This window comes from Rhinatrema bivittatum, chromosome 7 (genome assembly GCF_901001135.1).
Source record: "Rhinatrema bivittatum chromosome 7, aRhiBiv1.1, whole genome shotgun sequence".
Lineage (NCBI taxonomy): Eukaryota > Metazoa > Chordata > Amphibia > Gymnophiona > Rhinatrematidae > Rhinatrema > Rhinatrema bivittatum.
The window spans coordinates 34,759,757-34,781,774 of record NC_042621.1 but is presented as its reverse complement, the minus strand read 5'-3'; the positions used below and the strand labels follow the sequence as shown (position 1 = coordinate 34,781,774).

The 22,018-nt window shown below is 42.6% G+C and overlaps 1 protein-coding gene across 1 annotated transcript in view; it reads right to left on the bottom strand.

Annotated features, from left to right (window-relative positions):
- Positions 1–22,018, bottom strand: part of CDH16 (cadherin 16) — a 469,853-nt gene that overhangs the window by 235,958 nt on the left and 211,877 nt on the right. Inside the window, exons 14-15 of the mRNA XM_029610660.1 lie at positions 12,410–12,640; positions 6,850–6,926 (exon numbers count right to left, since the gene is read on the bottom strand). Of these exons, the coding sequence (XP_029466520.1) occupies positions 6,850–6,926; positions 12,410–12,640 (308 nt within the window). The remainder of the gene's footprint in view (positions 1–6,849; positions 6,927–12,409; positions 12,641–22,018) is intronic.

Here is a 22,018-nt window from a genome sequence, read left to right as displayed (position 1 = left end):
GTTTTTTTGTGTATAACTTTTTTATTGACAACAACATAGCATATGGTGATACAACTGCCCCTGTTTTGGGCTTCAATTACATGAAAATAAGTAAGTTCAGAATACGTACAAAGTAAGAGAATAAGGAATCAAAAAACATGAACCAAAGCACTCAGAGTCGTTGTCCTTAACGTATGTGGGCAAACACATTCAAACCTTCGTAACAGTACTTAAGGAACTAAGATCTGTATATGTCTTTTATACCAAAAAGAAATTTCAATAAAACTGAACAAGTATACCCAAATCGCACATGAACTTGTTGTCGCAGTTTTCATCTAATCCTACTTCCCCTTCTTATAGTGCTTTACTCCCTCCCCCCACCCGTCCTCCCCTTCCCGACACTGGCATAACCCTAAGTGTTTACAAAAAGGCAGAGACCTATATCCGGGTATAAAATGAGTATAGGTACCAACTTGTTAAACCTCCTGCGAATCATAACCACAGAACTCTATCTGGGAGACTGTACAGTAAAGTACATAGGTAAAGTCTTGATGCAGTATATGAATAGTAGCCATCCTCTAGTGTGGCATGAGGTAGTCCAGGAAAGAAAGTTCCTCTTTCGAAAGTGACTTAATATAATCATCCCATATGGCCTGCATCAGACCAGCACGTGCCTCCGATTGTTTCTTCATAGTTAAGTGTTCCAAATGTAATAATTTATGAAATTTCTGTTTCCAAATGTTCTGGAATGCGGGGTTTGGTTCAGTCCATTGAGCCAGTATAGTAGCCTTGGCTATAAGCACCACTTTGTCCAACCAGAGTTCTTGTCTTTCTTCAAGTTCCGGAACAATTTCGTCAGTGATCCCAAAAAGCCAGAGCCGTGGATCTAATGGCACCAGTTTGTTCCAGGTTCGTTGTACTATGGATTGTAGATGTGACTAAAAGCCCTGTATTAAGGGGCAAAGCCAAAAACAGTGGAAGAAATTGGGGATGGGGTCTTCACAACGTATACAGAGATTATTGGAGCTCACCCCCATATAGTATGCACGCTGTTGTGAATAATACGCTTGATATAGAAATCTGAACTGTTTATCCCTGAGAGACACATTTTCCACGATATTGAGTATCCTCTGAAAACAGAATTTCAAATCCACAATCAATAATGGATCAGCAAGGCACTTATTCCATTTTTCTAGAAGTATAGGAAGATGTTGTGTTGGTGTGATGTCTATAATGGCCTTATAATACTGTGAACAGGATGTCCTTTTGCCATCGGGCCACTGTAGCAGGTGGTAAAGAGTGAAGGAGTGCAGAAGATTTGGATTAGAAATCAGTTCCTCGTGAATGAAGTGACGTAGTTGGAGATAGCCATAAAAATCCTTAGAAGAAAGAGAGAAGAGATCTTGCAGCTCCTGGAAGCTTAAAATATAGTTTGGCGTAACCCCCGTGTTAAAGCATTGAGAAATAGTCTTTAGTCCCAACTTGGCCCAGTTATGAAAAAGAGCCTGTTCCATGCCTGGTTTAAAAGCAGGGCATCTCTGGATAGGTAAATAAACAGTAGATTCGGGGGATATCTTAATACATTTACATATAGATTTCCATACTTTCCGAAATGGGTGAATAACAGCACTTTCTTTGATATGTTTGGAGAGCATGTTTGTCTGTACCTGCAGCACTGCACCGGGTGTATATGGGGCTAACCACATTTGATAAAACAGTAATGGTGAACATAACTCAGTATCAAAAAGCCAGTCACGAATATGTCTCAGCAGGAATGCCTGATTATAAACTCCCAAGTTAGGGCAATTTAATCCCCCCTCTTTCCTAGTTCGCATAAGGATTTCCAATGGTATACGAGCCCGCTTCCCATTCCATATATATTTCCTTATTGCCGTGTTGATGTCTAGGACATCTTTCTGTTTTAACCAGATAGGGAGCATATTGAAAACATACAACCATTTGGGATGTTTCCATCATTTTTAACAGTAATATTTTCCCAGAAAGAGAGAGGGGCAAACCGCTCCACATTTGTAAATTTTTTATCAGTTTCTGTTTAAGAGAAAGAATGTTTAGGCTATAGATCCTCTTTGGGTCAGCTGGAATATAAATTCCCAGATATTTTAGGCTCGACTGTACCCATTTAAGCGGGAACTTCCCAGGCCAAGAGGGTTGCAGCTTTCCGGTGACATCTAGGGCTTCGGACTTATTGGTATTGATCTTTAGCCCCACAAACCTGCCAAATACTTTCTGGGTATTAAGCACATGAGGCAGGGAGGCAACAGGGTCGCTCAGAAATAACAGCATGTCATCTGTAAACACTGCCACAGTAAAACAATTATTATTATATATAAACCTCAGCAAATAAGGGCTTGCTTTCCTTACCAACAGTTCAGTCAGCACATCTTAATCAGGTCAGAGAAAGAGCGCTATCTTTAGCTGGCCCAGGAATTTGGAACTCACTCCCAGCTCCGCTGAGGCTAGAACCAAACTTTAAAAAGTTTAAGCGGGAACTTAAGACCTGGTTCTTTACTAAAGCCTATACAGAATAATTCAATTTACTGTTGAAAATACTGAGATCAAATCTGTTTTAAGGAGGCTGAAGAGGACATTTAATGGAGATAGTGGTTATTAAGTCTATACAAAAATTTTACTTTAATAAAAGTAGGTATTAATTTTAGACATGTTTGATGTCTAAAATTTTAGATATGTTTTACACACTGAAGGAGAATCTGGAGTGTCATAGGACATGATAGGAGCTACATTTTTAATAATATTTTAATAGTAATTTTAGTTGGAGAAGATTAGTTATAAGTTTTATACTGTATGTTAATTTTATAATATATGATATGTTAATTTTTACTTGTTGTGAACCATTTCGATAGATTCTGTGCGACGGTATATAAAAGATGTTAAATAAATAAATAAATAAACCCCTTCACCTCTGGAGAATTTGCCAGTTTCCGAAGTAAGGGATCCAAGGATAAAACATAAAGAATCGGGGAAAGTGGACAACCCTGACGCACTTCCCTTTGAATACTAATCGGCGCTGATATGGCATCATTTGCCACCACATGCGACTCGGGATTGACAGAGTATAGTTATTGCTTGTATTAATTGCTCAGGGAAACCAAACCTTCCTAAAACCGAGAACATGTAGTCCCACGACTCTCGGTCGAAGGCCTTCTCCGAATCAAACCCCATGACAATGGCCGGTATGTTCTGGCGTCTTGAGGTTTCTATGGCTGAAAGAAGACGTATTATATGAGTGCCAGCATTCCGAGATTGTGCAAAGCCCACCTGGTGGGAAGATATTATAGAGGGCAGGATGGATCCCAGTCGTAATGCCAGCACTCAGGCATAACTTTTTAAATCGCAGTTTAGCAGCAAAATTGGCCTATGTGAGGCTGCAGACATGGGGTCCTTCCCGGGTTTGGGCAATACAGTAATATGAGCTGTGTTGAACTTGGGCGGAAAACTGGCCCCCTCCCATGCGTTATTGAAAAAAGCAGCCATAGGGCCTACTACACTTGCACACATAATTTTATAATATTCGGCTGCAAATCCGTCAGGCCCTGGTGACTTGTTAGTCTTACTAGCCTTGATAACTCCCTTAATCTCCAGTTCTGTGATTGGCTTGGTGAAAGATGCAATCTGACTTTTGGACAGCTGTGGGATATGTAAATCCTGAAAAAACTTTGCTTCCTCCTCGCTGGTTCCTTCTCTATCCTCCTGATACAACTTCTCCTAGAAATGCTGGAAAACTTCGCAGATCTCAGAAGTTTTGATAACATAGTTTTCATCCCACTAATAAAGGTTTTTTTCCTTTTTATGGCTACTAAATGCACTAGTAACTTCCCAGATTTATTACTGTACCGAAAAAACCCATGTTCTGACGTTTGCAACGCTTTTTGAGCTCTCATATGTAACTGTGCGTTCAGTGCATTAAGACATGCCCAATACAAATCCTTGTTTGAAGTAGATGGGGTTTCTGCTAATTTTGCCTTAGCTCTCTGTAACTGCCTCTCTAGCTGTATAATAGTTTCATTTAATTGTTTATTTTTGCAAATATTATAAGCTATTATATCACCCCTTAGAACAGCCTTGCTTGTGTCCCAAAATAATGAAAGGTCAGTAACATGTTGCTTGTTATTGGTAACATAATCTTCCCATTTTTGATAGAGGAACTTATGGAAGCGTTTATCGGCATGTAAATGGCTAGGGAACCTCCAGTGTTTTTGGGTAGCCTGCTCAGAGGAGAACCAAACCTCCACCCATACTGGTGCATGATCTGCTATAACTATAGCACCTATGTCCGCCTCTTCTACCCTGGCAAACATGGTTTCAGCAAGGAGAATGTAGTCTATTCTAGACATCGTACCATGGGCCCTGGATACATGAGAATATTCTCTGACATCTGGGTGCAGAATACGCCATATATCATGCAATTGCAATCATTTACATAGCGAGGTCACCCCTGTCTTTAGCCGCTTGTTATAACCCTTAGGTAATTGCGATTTATCTAATGTAGCATCATGTTCTGAGCAAGTCCCCTGACATGATCAGAGCTCCGAGGTATTATGTATGGTACATCTCCATCTTGTAACATCTTGATGGAATTTGTATGAACATGCATGAAATTGTATGGTTTCTATAAAATGTAATGATTGTTGTTAATGACAGTTGTTTGTCAAGTGTTCTTTTTTCATTTTTTCTTTTAATATTATGTATGTTTCCTGTAAATCGCCCAGACCTTGTTTGTGTAGGGCGTTTAATAAATTTTAATAAAATGAAAATGAAATGAAATAATAGGATATTAATTATGCATACAAAGAAACTTGGGTCGTGCACATTTGGGGCATAGATATTGCATAAGGTAATATCCTTCCCTGCCAAAGTCCCCTGAAGTATAATATATTCCCCCCCCTCCCCATCGTCTTTTATTTCTTTAGTCACTACCAATGGTGTATTTTTGTGTACTAATATAGCTACTCCCCCTTTTTTCCCAGAGGCAGGGGAGAAATAACAACCATATGCCCACTCTCTGCATAACTTTGCACTTTCTAATTCAGTTAGGTGTGTCTCCTAAATGCACGCAACATTAACTTTAAGTCGCTGTAAATGTTGAAACATCTTTTTTCTTTTAATAGGGGAACCTAGTCCATCAACATTCCAAGAGATAAATCAATATTTAACCCCCATGATTAACCATATGTATCATTCTCAGCACAAAAAAAACCCAAAACGCTATTATAAGCGAGGAGCAGGACTCCAGCCAATCCCACTCCACCTGGATAAAGCATCTCTACTATGTCTCTGAAAACAACCCGTTAAATCCACAACGAATAAAACAATGCTAATATATCATCTAACCCAATGTTCACTAGTATACCAATGATTCTTCTCATCCCATTCCACCCTTTCCCCCCTGATATCATTTACAGACCCTGTGAGACTCATTGAGTCTACTCCGCACCCTCCAACCGCCATCTTGTGTAATCAATGTACTAAGTTATTTCAGTGTCAGTTGTTAATATCTTCCAAATTTTTTTCGCTGCTGTTGGGGAGTCATACGTAGCCCACTTGCCTTCAAAGTTAATACGTAGCTTTGCTGGGAATTATAGTGAAAAATGGATGTGCTTTTCTATAAGAGAACTGCAGATAGGTACAAAAGGCCGGCGTAAGACTGCAACCTTCGCCAAATAATCAGGCGCAAGTCTTATCGGTGCTTCCATGAGCTTTAAATTCTCATGTTTCCTCACAGCTTGCAGTATAAGTTGCTTATGGTGGTAATTTAGTATTTTTGCAATTACTATGCGTGGTCTTGTTTGTCCTGGTGCCTTTGGTCCCAAGCGGTGTGCTCTCTCTATCTCAAAGCTCGTCCAGGCCTAGGCTTTCTGGTAACCACTTCAGTAAGGTCTGTCATAACAAATGCTCTTCAATTGACTCAGGAATTCCTAGAAATCTGATATTGTAACGTCTTGCACGGTTTTCCAGATCATCAAGTTTGTCTGTTTGATCTTGTAGTGATTGTTCCAGAGTACTCACTTTAGTTTATAGTGCCCCCACATCATCTTCTAATGTGGAAATTCTGTTTTCCACTTGATCCAAACGGGGTGCATATTCTGCAATAACGGCTTGAAGAGACGAATCTTGCGCCAAAATTCCTGGCAATTTACCATCTAAGGCATCAAGCATATCCTCCATCATAGTGGAAAGCAGGGGGCTCGATTTTGGACTGCTTTCGGTTTTGCCTCGGATCCCTCCGCTGCCGCCACCATTTTGCCGTCCACTCCTCAGGTTTTCTTTTTGTCCTATTTCGCTATTTTTGCTGGCATTTCAGACGGCATATTTTGCATGAAGCTGGTAATAGACATAAGCTGGCTGTGCAGTAAGCTTTTTAGGGTTTCCCTGAGTGAAGGGCAGCAGTTTTATGGCAGATTAGAAGCTGCATCGCCCAGAGCCAGATCAGAGACGTCCGATCCCGCTCACCACATCACGTGATCTCAGGATATAGCCAGTTAAGTACTGATCTAGGTTAAGGAAGTGCTGAGCAATGGACGCCTGTCGGCACAGCAGTCCTCCTATTGACTTTAATAGAAACAAATGAAATGAAATAATTAAATGAATGAACTTGGGAACAGAAAAGAATACAATATAAAATGGCAATTGAACTGAAATAATGAACCAAACCAAAAATGTTTTCTGTGTAGGTCCCTAGAAAAGAAAACAGTAGCATAGCAAAGGTAAAGTCAATGCTAACTTGTGCTGTGGAAGGCTGCGGGAAATCTTGAATTTACTGTGGTGAGTTGCTCCCTGGTTTCCCTCCTTGATGGCCATGACACTTTTCGTGAGAGAATATTTTATATTTACCTGGCTCTTCAAGAACACAGGAGGGCTGTCATTAACATCCACCACATTAATTACTACGGTGCAAGTGCTGCTCAGACCTGCAAACAGAATGCAGAGAAACATTTGTTACACTGGGAGATAGGGGGTGGGAAGAGAAAAGAAGGAAAAGGGAAGAGAGAGCCATGCACAGAAGATTAAAAAACTCAGCTGAGAGCTAAGAGACAAAAGGAGCGAGAGCATTCATTAAGTGACAGTGTATTCAGCCATGCAAAAAAAGAGGCTATCCCAAGAGCAGGAATAGGTCAGGAACAGAGATTGCAGACACAGATTTGATTTTCAAATCTATGTGTCATCTTTTGTTCCTATTCCTCTCCCTGCAGAAATAGCAGGAGCAAGATACATGTACAAGGTACATGTGCCTTGTAGTTTCCCTTTGAAAATCAGCTACAAGATCCACTGATACAAAAATACCGGCATCCTTTGCACTAATGCTGGCAACTGAAAATTATACCCTTCATGGAAAAGAGATCGCGTGATGCACTGAGGAAGGAGGATGTAATCCCTTCTCCCTCGGCGTCTGGCATTCGCTATCAGGCCCCATCTGCATCGCCAAGCCAGATAAGTGAACTTTATACTCCCCTGAGCGGTAGCTCATCTCTTTGTGATTCCTTTTTTCTCAACCAGGCATGCCCGCTTGTCCTCCGAAATCGGCGAAAGAAAAGCTGCACCGATCCCTCCAGCCCCTGTCATGGCCGCCGCCGGGTCAGGCGAGCCGTTGGCTGCGCTGGCTTTGGCCGAAATTAAAACAGCGGTACTAGAGGCTTTGGGACCCGATCTAAAAAATATCTCTGCCACGGTTGCTGAAATATCGGCCAATTTAAATACATTTGAAACACAGTTTGCTGAGCTGGAGGAGCGCATATCGGAGGCGCAAGATGGCCTCCTGACAGCGCAGTCAGACATCACAGCGCTGAAAGCAGCAGTGGAGAAAAATACAGCGAAACTTGAGGACCTGGAAAATAGGTCCTGACGATCCAATTTGCGTTTCGTTGGTATTTCAGAATCAATTGATGACCGCATGCTCCCTACCTGACTGGAAACTTGGCTTGAAAAGGAACTGGACTTGTCTCACACACATGGCCGCTTACGAATCGAAAGAGCCCACCGACTTGGAGCCCGAAAGCCAAATGCCACACGGCCGAGGGTCATTGTGGCCAAGATTTTTAACTTTGAGCACAAGCAAGAGATCTTGACCGCTGTGCACAAAGGCCGGGCACTGTATTATGAAAACGTAAAGGTGCTTGTATTTCAAGATTTTCCTGCAACGGTCGCGGCTCAGAGAAGGGCCATGGCGCCTGTATGTTCCCAATTGCTAGCCTAGGGCATGCGGGCTACTCTGCTATACCCCGCTCACCTGCGGGTGCAAACGGAGGCTGGAGTCTCGTGGTATGCTACACCGCAGGAAGCTAAAGGTTTATTGAGGGAACCAGAATCTGCAGGGACCGGCACGGGATGAACCTCGCAGTAGAGACCAATTTCCTTGCTTTGCCTCCTGCATGGACTAAAAACAGGGTTTTGTTCACTGTTTCCTTTTCACAAGAGACGGTGTGTGCCTTTGCCGGACTGTTACTGATTACTCCTGATTCCAACGTTATATAGTTGAACAAAGTTTGTAAAGTTTTTCTGAAAGATCCTGACACATGCTATAGGGCCTGATGGCTTTTGGTGGTTAAATATCACTGGTTTTTTTTCTGCGAGGGAGCTGATTTTTGCCAGCCACATTTCTCAGTTTGTATAACTCACCCTCGGGAAAGACATGAGTCCTCTGGCTAGCTTCAGCCTTTTCTGAGTTCATTACATATATCCCTGGTCTCATGCAGTTTGCATTCTGCTCCTGTGCACAGTGGGAAGGGGGTTTTTTTTCTGTTTTTCTTCAGCTTTCCGCTCCTGGAACTATGGGTTACCTGTACCTCTCTTTGGTAAAATTGAAGGGTTATAATTGTTTATATCCTGCAGGGTTGTATGAGGCTATGATTGTTCATACCCTCATGGTGGACTTTTCTCATTGTTAAGAATTCTTTTTACACTTTTTTGGCTGCAGACTTTACTTCTTTCTTTTAATATCTGGATGCAAATGGGGTTTGTATGGGGAGTGGGATTGGCCAGCATGGTGGTGATGTTACTGTACAGGGGAATGTGGAATTAATTTGGGGTATAATGGTAGGGGTTGGGGTTCTGGGGAAATGGGTCTGTGAGTTTTCTATTCAGTGTGTGAGTTCATATCAGGAAAGTTCTTCTGCTAATTTTAGGTCACTCAGGTACCAAGTTCCTTGTGGCGGATGGTCTCAGCTGGGAGGACCACTGCCGCGGATGATCTTGCCTTACTATTTTTGGAATCTCCGTTTTATACTCTATCTCTAGTTTGGTAACTGGATTAATTCTCACACTCCATTTACTCTATCTCTTTTATATTTATTTTCTATATAATATTTATTACTATATTACTATGTTTAATTGGTTATCTATTCTATTTGTTCCATCATTATTGTTATTGTTCTATTGTTACCTGTTTTATTGTTCAACTGTTTTATGCCCACTACTCTTTTTGGGCATTTAAAAGTTGTATGTAAACCGGATTGATTTGTTGTTCCTACAAGAACTTCGGTCTATAAAAATAAAAATAAATAAAAAATAAATAATTACTTGGAACGTTTGTGGGATAAATTCCCCTATAAAAAGATCTAAGATTCACTCCCTTCTCAAACGAAAGCAGGTGAGCATTGCGTTTTTACAAGAAACCCATCTTACAGATTTGGAGCTTGACAAATTAAGTAGATGCTGGGGGGGAGAGGTTTACTATGCCTCGTGCACTACTAAATCGGCTGGGGTGGTGATTTGGATTAATAAACATGTCCCTATTCAAGTTACAACCACGATTAAGGATCCCTTGGGACGCTATGTAGTCTTGGTGGGCACCTTACAGCAGACACCAATAGTTTTATGTAATGTTTACGCCCCCAATAATTATAGTCCTAGTTTTGTTTTTTTTTGTGAGCTTTATCAACTGGTAGTGCCTTATGGGGACCATTGCCTAGTCGTGGGAGGGGACTTCAATACGATCCGCGATGCCCAACTTGACAAATCCCCCTCATCAAGTTCTTCGGTGGGACTTGGCAGAGGCCCTTCCTTTTTGGAACAATCTCTGCATCTGGTGGATATCTGGCAGGTTTTACACCCTGGTGAGAAAGATTTTACACATATCTCCCGTGCCCGTGCCTTGATTATTTTCTAATTAGTGCCCGGAACGTATCTCAGGTACGTGACACGGCAATAGATGATATTGTTATCTCAGACCATGCCCCAGTGTGTTTAGAAATTTCTCTGAGCAATGCTACCACTGCTACCTCTCATTGGCGCTTTCCGTTTTATTTAGCTAATGATGTTAAATTTCAAGAATTCCTTCGCGCCCGTTGGGATGACTATGCCACTCTTAATGCTCAGCACGTGGAGACCCCGGGGTTGTTCTGGTACACGGCAAAGGCTGTGCTAAAAGGGGATATCATTTCATTCATGGTTCATCGGAAGAAAGCTATGGATCGTAGAATTTTACTATTGACTGCTCAATTGAATAGGGCAAGGAGCACCTTGAATCGGTCTAACTCTCATGAGGCCAGAATGCACTTTCTTTCGGTACAAGGGGAACTGAATACTTTGCTGCACCAACACGCCAAGAAGAGATTTTTCTTTACCAACATAAACTCTATCAATAGAAAATAAATGGACTCTGATACATTCAGGTTAAAGCACCGTCCTTAAGTTTTTAACTTGTACACTCTATGGTAAAATCTCTTTTACCGGCCTATCTTCTTTCCAGCTTGTTGCAAGCTTCCAAGTTCTCTCCCCCTGTTGATTGTAACTTTGACTTATTCCTACTTATTGTTATCTTTCGTTTACTTGAATTTGTTACTCTAGTTTTTTCCCTTTGTTAAACTGTAAACCGATCCGATATGGTAATTTACTATGAAGGTCGGTATAAAAAACTGTTAAATAAATAAAATAAATAATATAGCAATAAAGCTGGCAAGTTGCTTGCTAATCTGGTGCGCAGTACTCATGGCTCCCGGTATATACCCGCTTTACGATCCTCAGCTGGTAGGATATTAATGGGTACAGTGGATATCCTACACCGCTTCCGAGATTTTTATAGCACTCTCTATACCACTGAGGGATGGGATAGTGGAGCTTGTGAGCATTTTTGCGATCACCTAAATTTGCCCCGCCTCACTCTGGCGCAAAAAGAGTTTCTCAACATGCCGGTTACATTGGATGAAGTCACCCAGGTGATCAAGAAGGCCAAAGCCCTTAAGGCCCCTGGACCGGATGGATACGGTGTGGAATTTTATAAGTGCATTTCGGACCTAGTGGGACCCCCTTTGGTTCGGGTTATTTCTGACCTGTTGGAGACCGGATCCTTCCCTGCTCATACCAATACTGCTAATATTACTCTATTCATAAGCAGGGGAAGGACCCGCTCCTCCCTGAGTCTTACTGGCCTATATCGCGTTTGAATTTTGACCAAAAGCTTATTGCCAAAATACTGGCAGACAGGCTGTCCGAGATACTTCCTTCCCTTATTGGACTGGACCAGGTAGAATTTGTCCGGAAGCGATATGCTTTGACTAATATTTGCAAGGTGCTCGCTGCCATGGTAATGTGCCAGCAGATGGAGGCCCCTTTCCTCGCTGTCAGCTTTGATGCAGAAAAGGCATTTGACAAGGTGGAATGGGAATATCTCTTTTCTGTGTTGCATCGAATGGGATTTGAGGGACTGTTTTTCAATGCAATCAAGTTCCTATATCAAGTGCCGGAGGCCACTGTGATAGCGAATGGGTCCAAATCTGATTCTTTTCTTATCACCAGGGGCACTAGGCAGGGTTGCCCACTTTCTCCCCTTTTGTTTGTCCTGCAGCTTGAACCCTTATTACAAACTATTCAAATAGCAAAGGGAGTCAAGGGCTTGCGGTTACAATCTACAACATTTAAGTATGCTGCTCATGCAGATGACGTTTTAGTTTTTCTGATAGATCCCCGTAATTCCCTCCACCCCCTACTTCAACATATATGGGCCTTCGGAATCTTTTCGGGCTTCCGTTTAAATTTGCTTAAATCTATGGCACTGGCCTACCCAGCGACCTTACAGCATGAGTGGGGAGATGACTTCCCACTTGCGTGGGCAGATACATCGTTTACTTATCCCTTGGATTACTATTCCCCGTGAGCTTTCACACCTCTATAAATTAAATATCTTCCCATTACTGCAAAGTTAAGTTGCTCTCTTGGACCCGTCTGCCAGTATCGTTAGAAGGCAGAGTCCACTTGTTTAAAATGAGCATCTTGCCTAAGTGGCTGTATCTTTTTCAGAATTTGCCCTTGCTGTTGCGTAAGGTGGAGTTGCATTTGAAAATGTAGCATTATGGATAAAATAAAATGATGTTGGCATAGTAATTTTCAGTAAATGAAATTATATAATAATTCTTTGTTTAATAATAAATGGATGTATTCAAATTGTTGAAAGACTTACCCTCCTCTTTTCCACCAAGGTCGACTGCCATGACTCGTAGACTATATTGTCTGGCAATACCTGTCTTTAGTGCTGTGTTTTGTAATGTTATCATTCCCGTTTTTTCACCGATATGAAACATTCTGCTAAATGGCAGTTGAGGCTCCTGACTTGCAATCTTATAATAAATATCTGCATTGGAAGTGTTAGGGTCATCGGCATCTTCTGCAGTAACCTGAACAATTTCAGTGCCTAAAGAGACAGGAAAAATTATTGCATTTGTTGGGGGGGTGGGGGGGAGTAAACACTGCAGTCAGTCCACATTCAAAGGAGTTATGCTTTCACAATTACTTCCGCTTTTCAGCCCACGATCCCAATTTAATTATATTGCATAAAACATGGTTAATGGATGAATTCTTTCAAAATATTACAGCACAGCAGCAGACTAGATTGAAATGATGACAATAGAGATGAAGATGGAATTCATTTCAGAGCAGCAACAGGAAAATTCCTCCCACATGGTTATCAGGGTATGACTTATATAAGAGCATCTCAAAGCTAGAACCAGGTCAAAATGCTCTTAATAGTAGAACATTCTTCAGATTCCTTCCACAGTAATGCATGAGGGAGGATTTTGTAAAGTTATTCTTCCAAAGCAGAATGTTCATACCGTGGGAGCTCTAGCACTGAGATGGGGCACACCCACCAGCATTTTCTAGCTTTTCATAATGCAATTTGTCTTGTGATGAGAAAAATGGACTGGAGAGACCAGGTGAAGACATGCCTCTTCATTTTGACATTTTGCTTCATTCCTCACTCTGGATTTTGCTGTCTTTCCTTCTTAATTAAAAAAAATAGTGGGAGCAGATGCATCAAACTTTTGCTCCTCTACAAAACCTATCCCAAGTTTTATCAATGAAAATATGTCCCCCTTACTCTTGGATGTACTTGGATACCATAGCTGAGGCATGATGTGAATGCTTAGCATCTGCTAAATAAATAAATAAGTACATGACTGCCAATATCTCTGGTAGTTTCCATAGGAAAAAAACAAGGGCAAAACTAAAGCAATTTTTGCACTGGTGGAAAACATTGATACGTTTGTCAAAGTGGCGGTTTGTATATAGCTACAATTGTGTGTTCACACAACCACAAATAAATAAAGGGACCAGCAATTCATAAAGGTAACACAGAAGGATAATGGAGGGGAGGTGGAAGCAGTTAGAGAGGGAGAAGCAAACAGAGGAGGAAGGATGAAGAAGGGTACATGGTCCTGGTGGTTGGGAAGGGACCAATGAAAGGGGTGCTTGTTACACCACCTAATTTTATGACCCACCTGTTGTCACTGATCTACCCCTTTAGACTTGAAAATACAGACTGCTTTGCAGTGGAAGTGTGAAAGCAGAACAGGAACTAAATGTTCCTGGAACCATTTGGCCACTTTCAACATGATGTAAAGGTTGAAGTTTTCTCTGTTCTGTTTTCCTCTTTACTTCTCCCATATTTCCAGATCTTGGCCAATCTGATGTCATCACCCTAGACTGCTCTCTGTTTTCCTCCATCTCTCTTTCCTTCTATCATGCCCTTCAGTATTTAGGTGCATTTTACCAAAATGTTGGTAAATAGGTCCCATTGAGATTATCATGTTTTGATAAATAGGTGCCTAATAGCTAGATTTATCAAATTGCTGTAACTATTGCATGTGGTAAAAAAAAAAAGGGGAGTGTTTATTTCCTACTTATTGCACATTGTGATAATACCTACATAATTGCATTTTTTTTAGTTGCAAAGTGCTCATTTTACTAGGGGGGGGGAGAGAGAGTGAAAGAGAGAGAGAAAGACTATCTACAAGGCTCTTGTTAGCTACTTATATCACTACAGGAGGCCCACCTAGTAACTCAAGGTGAGGTTTAGGTAGTAGTGTAAGGGTCAGGGGCCACTTTTACATGCAGAGTGAGATGTATGAACAGAACCGTACACTCATGTGAAGATTTGATGTCATTCGGAGTGAGGAAACTCACACACAATGAGATTTGTACAATGTTCTCTCAATCTAGCTTGATGTTACCCAGGTAGAGAGTCCATTAAGCACTGTGTGGTCAGCCCATTTTTTCAGAAATTCCACCCCGAACTCCTCCCCTTTTAACAATGTGCGTCGCACCATGCGTTATGGTGCTTATCATGTGCATTAAGGGGCGGATTTTAAGAGCCCTGCTCGCCTAAATCCGCCCAAATCCGGGCGGATTTAGGTGAGCAGGGCCCTGCGCGCCGGTGCGCCTATGTTCAATAGGCCTACCAGCGCGCGCAGACCCCGGGACTCGCGTAAGTCCCGGGGTTTGGCGAGGGGGGCGTGTCGGGGGCGGGCCCGGTTGGCGCGGCATTTTGGGGGCGTGTCGGCAGCGTTTTGGGGGTGGGCCCGGGGGCGTGGCCGCGCCCTCTGGACCCGCCCCCAGGTCGCGTCCCGGCGCGCGGGGATTTACGCCTCCCAGAGGGAGGCGTAAATCCCCCGACAAAGGTAAGGAGGGGGTTTAGACGGCCGGGCGGGTGGGTTAGGTAGAGGAAGGGAGGGGAAGGTGAGGGGGGAGGGCGTTAGAGGATTCCCTCCGAGGCCGCTCTGATTTCGGAGCGGCCTCGGAGGGAATGGGGGTAGGCTGCGCGGCTCGGCGCGCGCCGGCTATACAGAATTGATAGCCTTGCGCGCGCCGATCCAGGATTTTCGCGGCTACGCGCGTATCTACTAAAATCCCGCGTACTTTTGCTGGCGCCTGATGCGCCAGCAAAAGTACGCCTATTCGCGCGGTCTGAAAATCTACCCCTAAGGCTTTAAGGTGAAAATGCCTTAACGCATGCAAAAACGCCATAACGCGATTTGATAAATGACCCTACAAGTTAGCTAACTTCCCACCAAAATCTCCAAGAACATGACCACCAAATCTCATTTTCATTTTGAACAGGTCTTCTGTCTGGGATCTTCCATCATCTCAGTTGAAATCCTGTCCTTCCTGTTAAAGGCGGTTTAGTGGACTCTTAGGCCGGCCTGATGGAGAAGATGGAAATAGTCTCCAGACTAGCAAAACAGGCCGGGAGGCAGATACTGGACGGATTGAAGAGAAGGATCTTCACCCTGGAAGCCCGCGCTCCCCCGGGAGGAGCCCGTAGGAGCCGGGCCGCTGGGACTTAGGCGAGAGGAGAATTCGATGAGAAGATCCGAGGTCAAGGCAGGCAAGTCTGGAACAGGATCAAGGCTGGCACCGAAGGCGGACACGAACCAGGACTGGAACTGAAGCAGGCAACTGGAACAGGAACCGAGATCAAGGCTGGAACTGAAGCAGGCAACTGGAACAGGAACCAGGAGCAAGGCTGGAACTGAAGCAGGCAACTGGAACAATTACAAGCAGGAACTCCAGAGGCACACTGTAACGATCAGCAAACTTGTTGCAAGGCAGTAAGCTGAGGCAGATGCCAGCCTTAAGTATTTGCTGGCATCTGACTTCAGAAAGGGAGGCGGGGCGCCCAAGGTAGGAAAGGCCCTTTAACTCCCAGCCTTTCACGCGCGCGCACACCCAGGGAGGAGGGGCTTTAACTCCCGGCCTTTCGCACGCGCGTGCATCCAGGGAGGAGGGGCTAATTTAGCGAGGCGACGGCATCTCCCTCGTGGAGATGCCGCCGAAGACGTATTCCGCCGGCCCGCCAGCACCACGCGGCAGCTGCCCGGAATCTCAGAACCCGGTGCCCACCGCGGCGCCCCCCAAACCAGAGCCCGACACAGAAGGTAAGGTCCCAGTCGCGGCACTCACGACCGGGGCCGCAACACTTCCAGCAATTTTTTTATTGCACTGCATTCCTTTATAATCTTTCTATATTTCACTTTTAAGCTTATTCCTGAAAAGATGTGCATCCTCAGTATCTATTTACTAAACTTTAATGTTACTGTTGTGGACCCTTGTGTTGAAGAGAGATTGATGCCACTTATTGGGAAATCCCAGTAGGTCTTCACTGCCACATGGCAGAATATGATGCAGAGACTGAGCTGGAGTTTCACCTATACCAGGCCCTTTCCCTGCGTGTTGAGCAGGTACAGAGAAGGGCAACCAAAATGATAAGGGGAATGGAACAGCTCCCCTATGAGGAAAGACTAAAGAGGTTAGGACTTTTAAGCTTGGAGAAGAGACGGCTGAGGGGGGATATGATAGAGGTGTTTAAAATCATGAGAGGTCTAGAATGGGTAGATGTGAATCGGTTATTTACTCTTTTGGATAATAGAAAGACTAGTGGTCACTCCATGAAGTAAGCATTTGGCACATTTAAAACTAATTGGAGAAAGTTCTTTTTTACTCAACGCACATAAGAACATAAGAAATTGCCATGCTGGGTCAGACCAAGGGTCCATCAAGCCCAGCATCCTGTTTCCAACAGAGGCCAAAACCAGGCCACAAGAACCTGGCAATTACCCAAACACTAAGAAGATCCCATGCTATCGATGCAATTAATACACCAACTTGAACATACAAGGGAATGTTTGCTTGGTGGTAATCTTGTACGGAGGTTATTGAACGAGGGTAACCGATTTGCAGTTATCCTCTCTTTAACCTCCGTCTATTATTCTTTTATTAAATTGAACAATATCTCTCACGAATCTCTTCTTTAATTTTTGATTTTTCAATTTTTCTAAAAGCACAGCAGGCGTCGCACGTAAGACAAATGAAGCCTTATACAAGTTTACTGTATGCTGTGAACCCAGTATAGGACACAGCACATTCTCCCATAGTCCCTGAAGCAGGCACCCCGTGCCGAAACATGGCCCGTGTCGGACAAGCAGCTCCGTACCCATAAGACATCACAGAGGCGACGATCCTGATAAGTATGAAATAAGATAACAGTGGGACGGAAAAGCAGCAGGGGAGAAGGGATTTTTAGAAAAATTGAAAAATCAAAAATTAAAGAAAAGATTCGTGAGAGATATTGTTCAATTTAATAAAAGAATAATAGATGGAGGTTAAAGAGAGGATAACTGCAAATCGGTTACCCTCATTCAATAACCTCTGTACAAGATTACAACCAAGCAAACATTCCCTTGTATGTTCAAGTTGGTGTATTTTTGAAAAGGGAAAGAGGTTGGTTAGCGACTGATGCAATTAATAGCAGTGGCTATTCCCTAAGTAAACTTGATTAATAGCCATTAATGGACTTCTCCTCCAAGAACTTATCCAAACCTTTTTTGAACCCAGCTACACTAACTGCACAATTAAACTCTGGAATTTGTTGCCAGAGGATGTGGTTAGTGCAGTTAGTATAGCTGTGTTTAAAAAAGGATTGGATAAGTTTGTTTCCTTTGTTAACTAAGCTGTTTCATTGTATTCGACTAAGGAATTTTTTTCCTGCTTTTTCTGTTTCACTGTAAACCGGCATGATTTGCATTTAATGCAAGAATGTCGGTATATAAAAGTTAAAAATAAATAAATAAAATAAGTTCTTGGAGGAGAAGTCCATTACCTGCTAATAATTAAGTTGACTTAGAAAATAGCCACTGCTATTACTAGCAAAGGTAACATGGAATAGACTTAGTTTTTGGGTACTTGCCAGGTTCTTATGGCCTGGATTGGCCACTGTTGGAAACAGGATGCTGGGCTTGATGGACCCTTGGCCTGACCCAGCATGGCATGTTCTTATGTTATGTTCTTATGGGTTCCAGGTCTGGCAGGATTTAGGTGAGTATCTCTGGTGAAGACTAGGAGAAGTTCCTTAGCCAGGCTGGGGTCAAGGCAGGTGGCAGACAAGGCTGGTCAGGTCAGAAGCTAGGGTCAGTATCGAAGGTCAGTCCAAGGGGCAAGGCTGAAGATGAAGGCAAAGCAAGGCTGAAATCACAGAGGGCTTGGTCGAGATTAAAGATGAAGGCAAGGCAAGGTTGAAGACAAGGAAAGCTGGACAAGGCTGAAGATGAAGGCAAGGCAAGACTGAAGACATGGAGGGCTTCGTCGAGACTGAAGATGAAGGCAAGGCAAGGCTGAAGACACAGAAGGCTGGACAAGGCTGATGATGAAGGCAAGGCAAATCTGAGGACATGGAGAAATCCTGAAGCAGAAGCTCACACTACCTAGGGGTGCTCAACCTGATGCTGAGGTGAGGAATGAGTTTCGTCAACTCCTTTCAAAGGTCCTGATGTCTGATATCATCACTGGGTGCTGCAAGCCTTTTCCCACCATGGGCCATTTAAACTAGCACAAGTGCCATGCATATTTATTTATTTAATTTATTTAAAGTTTTTTATATACCGCCGCTCATCAAAGATATCACGTCGGTGTACAATGAACAGGAACTTACGCCGGAGCGTTATACATTTAACAGGGTTAAATAAACATTATACATATAACAAAAGTAAGAATATATATATTTAAACATAAAACAAGTAGAATCTTTTAAAACCGAACTATCATTTAGGTTTAACTGAGCTGAGTTAAACAGGACTGGAAAGTAAAGGGATATTAGGAAATTAGGTATGAGAGTAGGGACAGGTTAGGAGGGGTTGGAATTATAAATTAGGGGTGATAAGAAAGGGAAGAAAGCGCTTAAGGTGCATTGAAGAGCAAATGTATGGAATGGTATTTACAGTAAGGGCATAAAAAGGGGAACTTAGATATAGTGTAGAGAAAGGGGGAGTTGGGTAAATAAGGCAGGGCATATAAAGGGAAGAACGACATATATATTTCAGGTATAGGCATGTGTAAATAACCATGTCTTGAGTTTTTGCTTGAAGGTTTTGGAAGATGGCTCAAGGCGCAGTTCAGTGGGCAAGGTATTCCATAACAATGGGCCAGAAAAGGAAAGCGCTCGTGCTTTGGTGGAGGCATGGTTATATAGTTTGGGTGAGGGGGTCTGTAATGTGGCGAGGTATTGATTTCTAGTTGGCTTAATAGAAGTTTGAAATTGCAGTGAATTATTAAACCATTTCATTTCAGGATTGTGGAGGGCTTTATGGATCAGTGTTAATGTCTTGTACTGTATGCGAGATTGAATGGGGAGCCAGTGTAGGTCCTTCAAAACTGGCGTAATATGTTCCTTTGAATTTGTGTTGGTAAGGATACGGGCTGCAGTGTTTTGCAGAATTTGTAAGGGGCGGATGGCATTTTTAGGTAGGCCTAGGAGGAGTGAATTGCAATAATCTGTTTTGGAAAACAACATGGCTTGTAAAACTGTCCGGAAATCAGATGCGTGAAGCAAGGGTTTCAATTTTTTGAGTGTATGTAATTTGAAAAAACATTCTTTAAGGATTGCACTGATAAATTTTTTGAGGGTCATTTGGTCATCAATAATGACTCCTAAGTCTCGGACTTGGTGAGAGAATTGTATGTGCGTAGGTGTTATAGGTGAGGTAGGCGACGTATGTAATGGGGTGGGAGGAGATATGATCATGAGTTCTGTTTTTGTGGAGTTGAGGGCAAGTTGTAAGGAAGTTAATAAATTGTTGATGGCAGTGAGAGTAGTGTCCCAGATTTCAAGAGCTTTGGATATGGATTCTGTTACTGGAATAAGAATTTGTACATCGTCAGCGTACAAAAAGTGTGGAAGTTTAAGGTTGGCGAGGAGATGGCAAAGTGGAAGAAGATAAATGTTAAAAAGGGTAGATGAAAGTGATGAGCCTTGCGGGACTCCTTGCTTCAGGGGGATTTCTTTTGATAGGTGGTTGCCAATTTTGACTTTATAATTACGGTTGGACAGGTAGGAAGTAAACCAGTTATGCGCGGTACCAATTATTCCAATCTCGTGTAGGCGTTGGAGGAGAATTTGGTGGTTAACGGTATCAAAAGCCGCTGAAATATCCAGGATTACTAGAAGATGTATTTGATTTCTATCTAGGCTTTTGAGAAGGTAATCAGACAGTGATAAGAGAAGAGTTTCAGTACTATGTAATTTGCGAAACCCGTATTGTGAGGGAGAGAGGATTTGGTGTTCTTCTAAATAGTCACTGAGTTGACGGTTGATAGTTTTTTCTAGGATTTTAGCAATAAATGGGAGATTAGAAATAGGGCGGTAATTGGCAAGGTCTAATGGGTCGAGCTTAGGTTTTTTTTAAAGTAGGTTTAAGGATAGCAAATTTGAGAGTGTTGGGTACTTGTCCAAATTCGATGGAAGTATTGATAATGCTAGAAATGGGGCTGGCTATTAGATCAGGGACAGTGAGGAGGAGTTTTGTGGGGATGGTATCAGACGGGTGAGAGGAGGGTTTAGCTTTTTTGAGCAGGGATTCAATTTCAGTTGTTGCTGTGTTTTCAAAGATTGTTAGCTGAGGTGCAGAGTCTTTTGTGTGACAGAGGTTATTGAATTGGGGCTTGTGGGAATTGTGGGGGAAGCGTGTCATAATTTTGTTAATTTTGTCCTGAAAGAAAGAAGCCAGTTGTTCGCATTTGATTTTGGCTTCTTCTTCTGGTATGATATTTGGAGTGAGGTTGGTAAGTGAAGTGACATATTCGAACAAAATTTTTGGATTGAATTGAAATTGATGTATTTTACTAGCATAGAAATTCTTTTTAGCATTGTTGATCATCTCACTATAGTTTTGCAGCAAAGTTTTGTATCGTGCAAGTAGAGTAGGTGTGGGTTCATTACGCCAATTTTTTTCAGCTTTTCTAAGGGCTTGTTTTAGGTCTTTCAGTGTGGGAGTGTACCAAGGTTTTTTTGTATTTTTCTGAGAGGAGAGGTTTTTTGTAATGAGGGGGCAAATGTTATTAGCAACTGAGAGGGTGTATTCATTCCATGATGTTAAAGCAGTATCAGCATTTGATAGATCAAGGTTAAACTGGGTGTTGGATAGAGCTGTGGTAAGCTCATCTCTATTGCATGTTTTTCGGTATTGTATAGTGGTAGAGCAGATTGGGAGGGGCGGCGGTCTTTGAAGAGTGTTGGATGTTCTTATGATATAGTGGTCAGACCATGGGATGGGTGTGCATGATAGAGAATCAGTTACGAAGTGACGGTTTGTAAAGATGAGGTCGAGTGAGTGACCAGCTTTATGTGTGGGCATGTTTATGATTTGCTTGAATCCTAGTGATTTCATGGCTTCCAGGAAGGAGGAGCAGCTAGGTGTATGAGGTGTTGTGTTGACATGGAGATTAAAGTCTCCTAGGATAATAGCTGGGGAGTCGATAGAGATATTTTTAGCTATATATTCAATGAGAGATGAAGGGTTGTTGTTAAGAGTTCCAGGGGGAGCATAAATGAGGCAGATTTGTAGAGAGGGGGCTTTGAACAAGCCAATTTCTAATTTAGCTGGGGGGGGGGGATGGGTTGGAGTGTGAGTTTGAGTTGTTTGTTGGTGGCTAAGAGAATGCCTCCACCTTTCTTTTTTAATCGGGGGATGGAGACTATATCGTATATATTGTTTGGGAGCTGGTTAAGGAGAACATTATCAGTGTCTTTCAACCATGTTTCTGTTATGGCACAGATGTCTGGTGTTTCGTCTGAGAGGATGTCGTTAAGTATAGAGGTTTTTTTGTTTAAAGATTGTGCATTGAAGAGGATGAGTGTGAGTGCTGTGAAGCCGATTTGAGTGAGTGGTGGGGAGATCATGGTTGTGTGAATGCTTTTGAGGTATGATCGTTGTCGTATGGCATGCGGTGCAGTAGGTCTATGTCT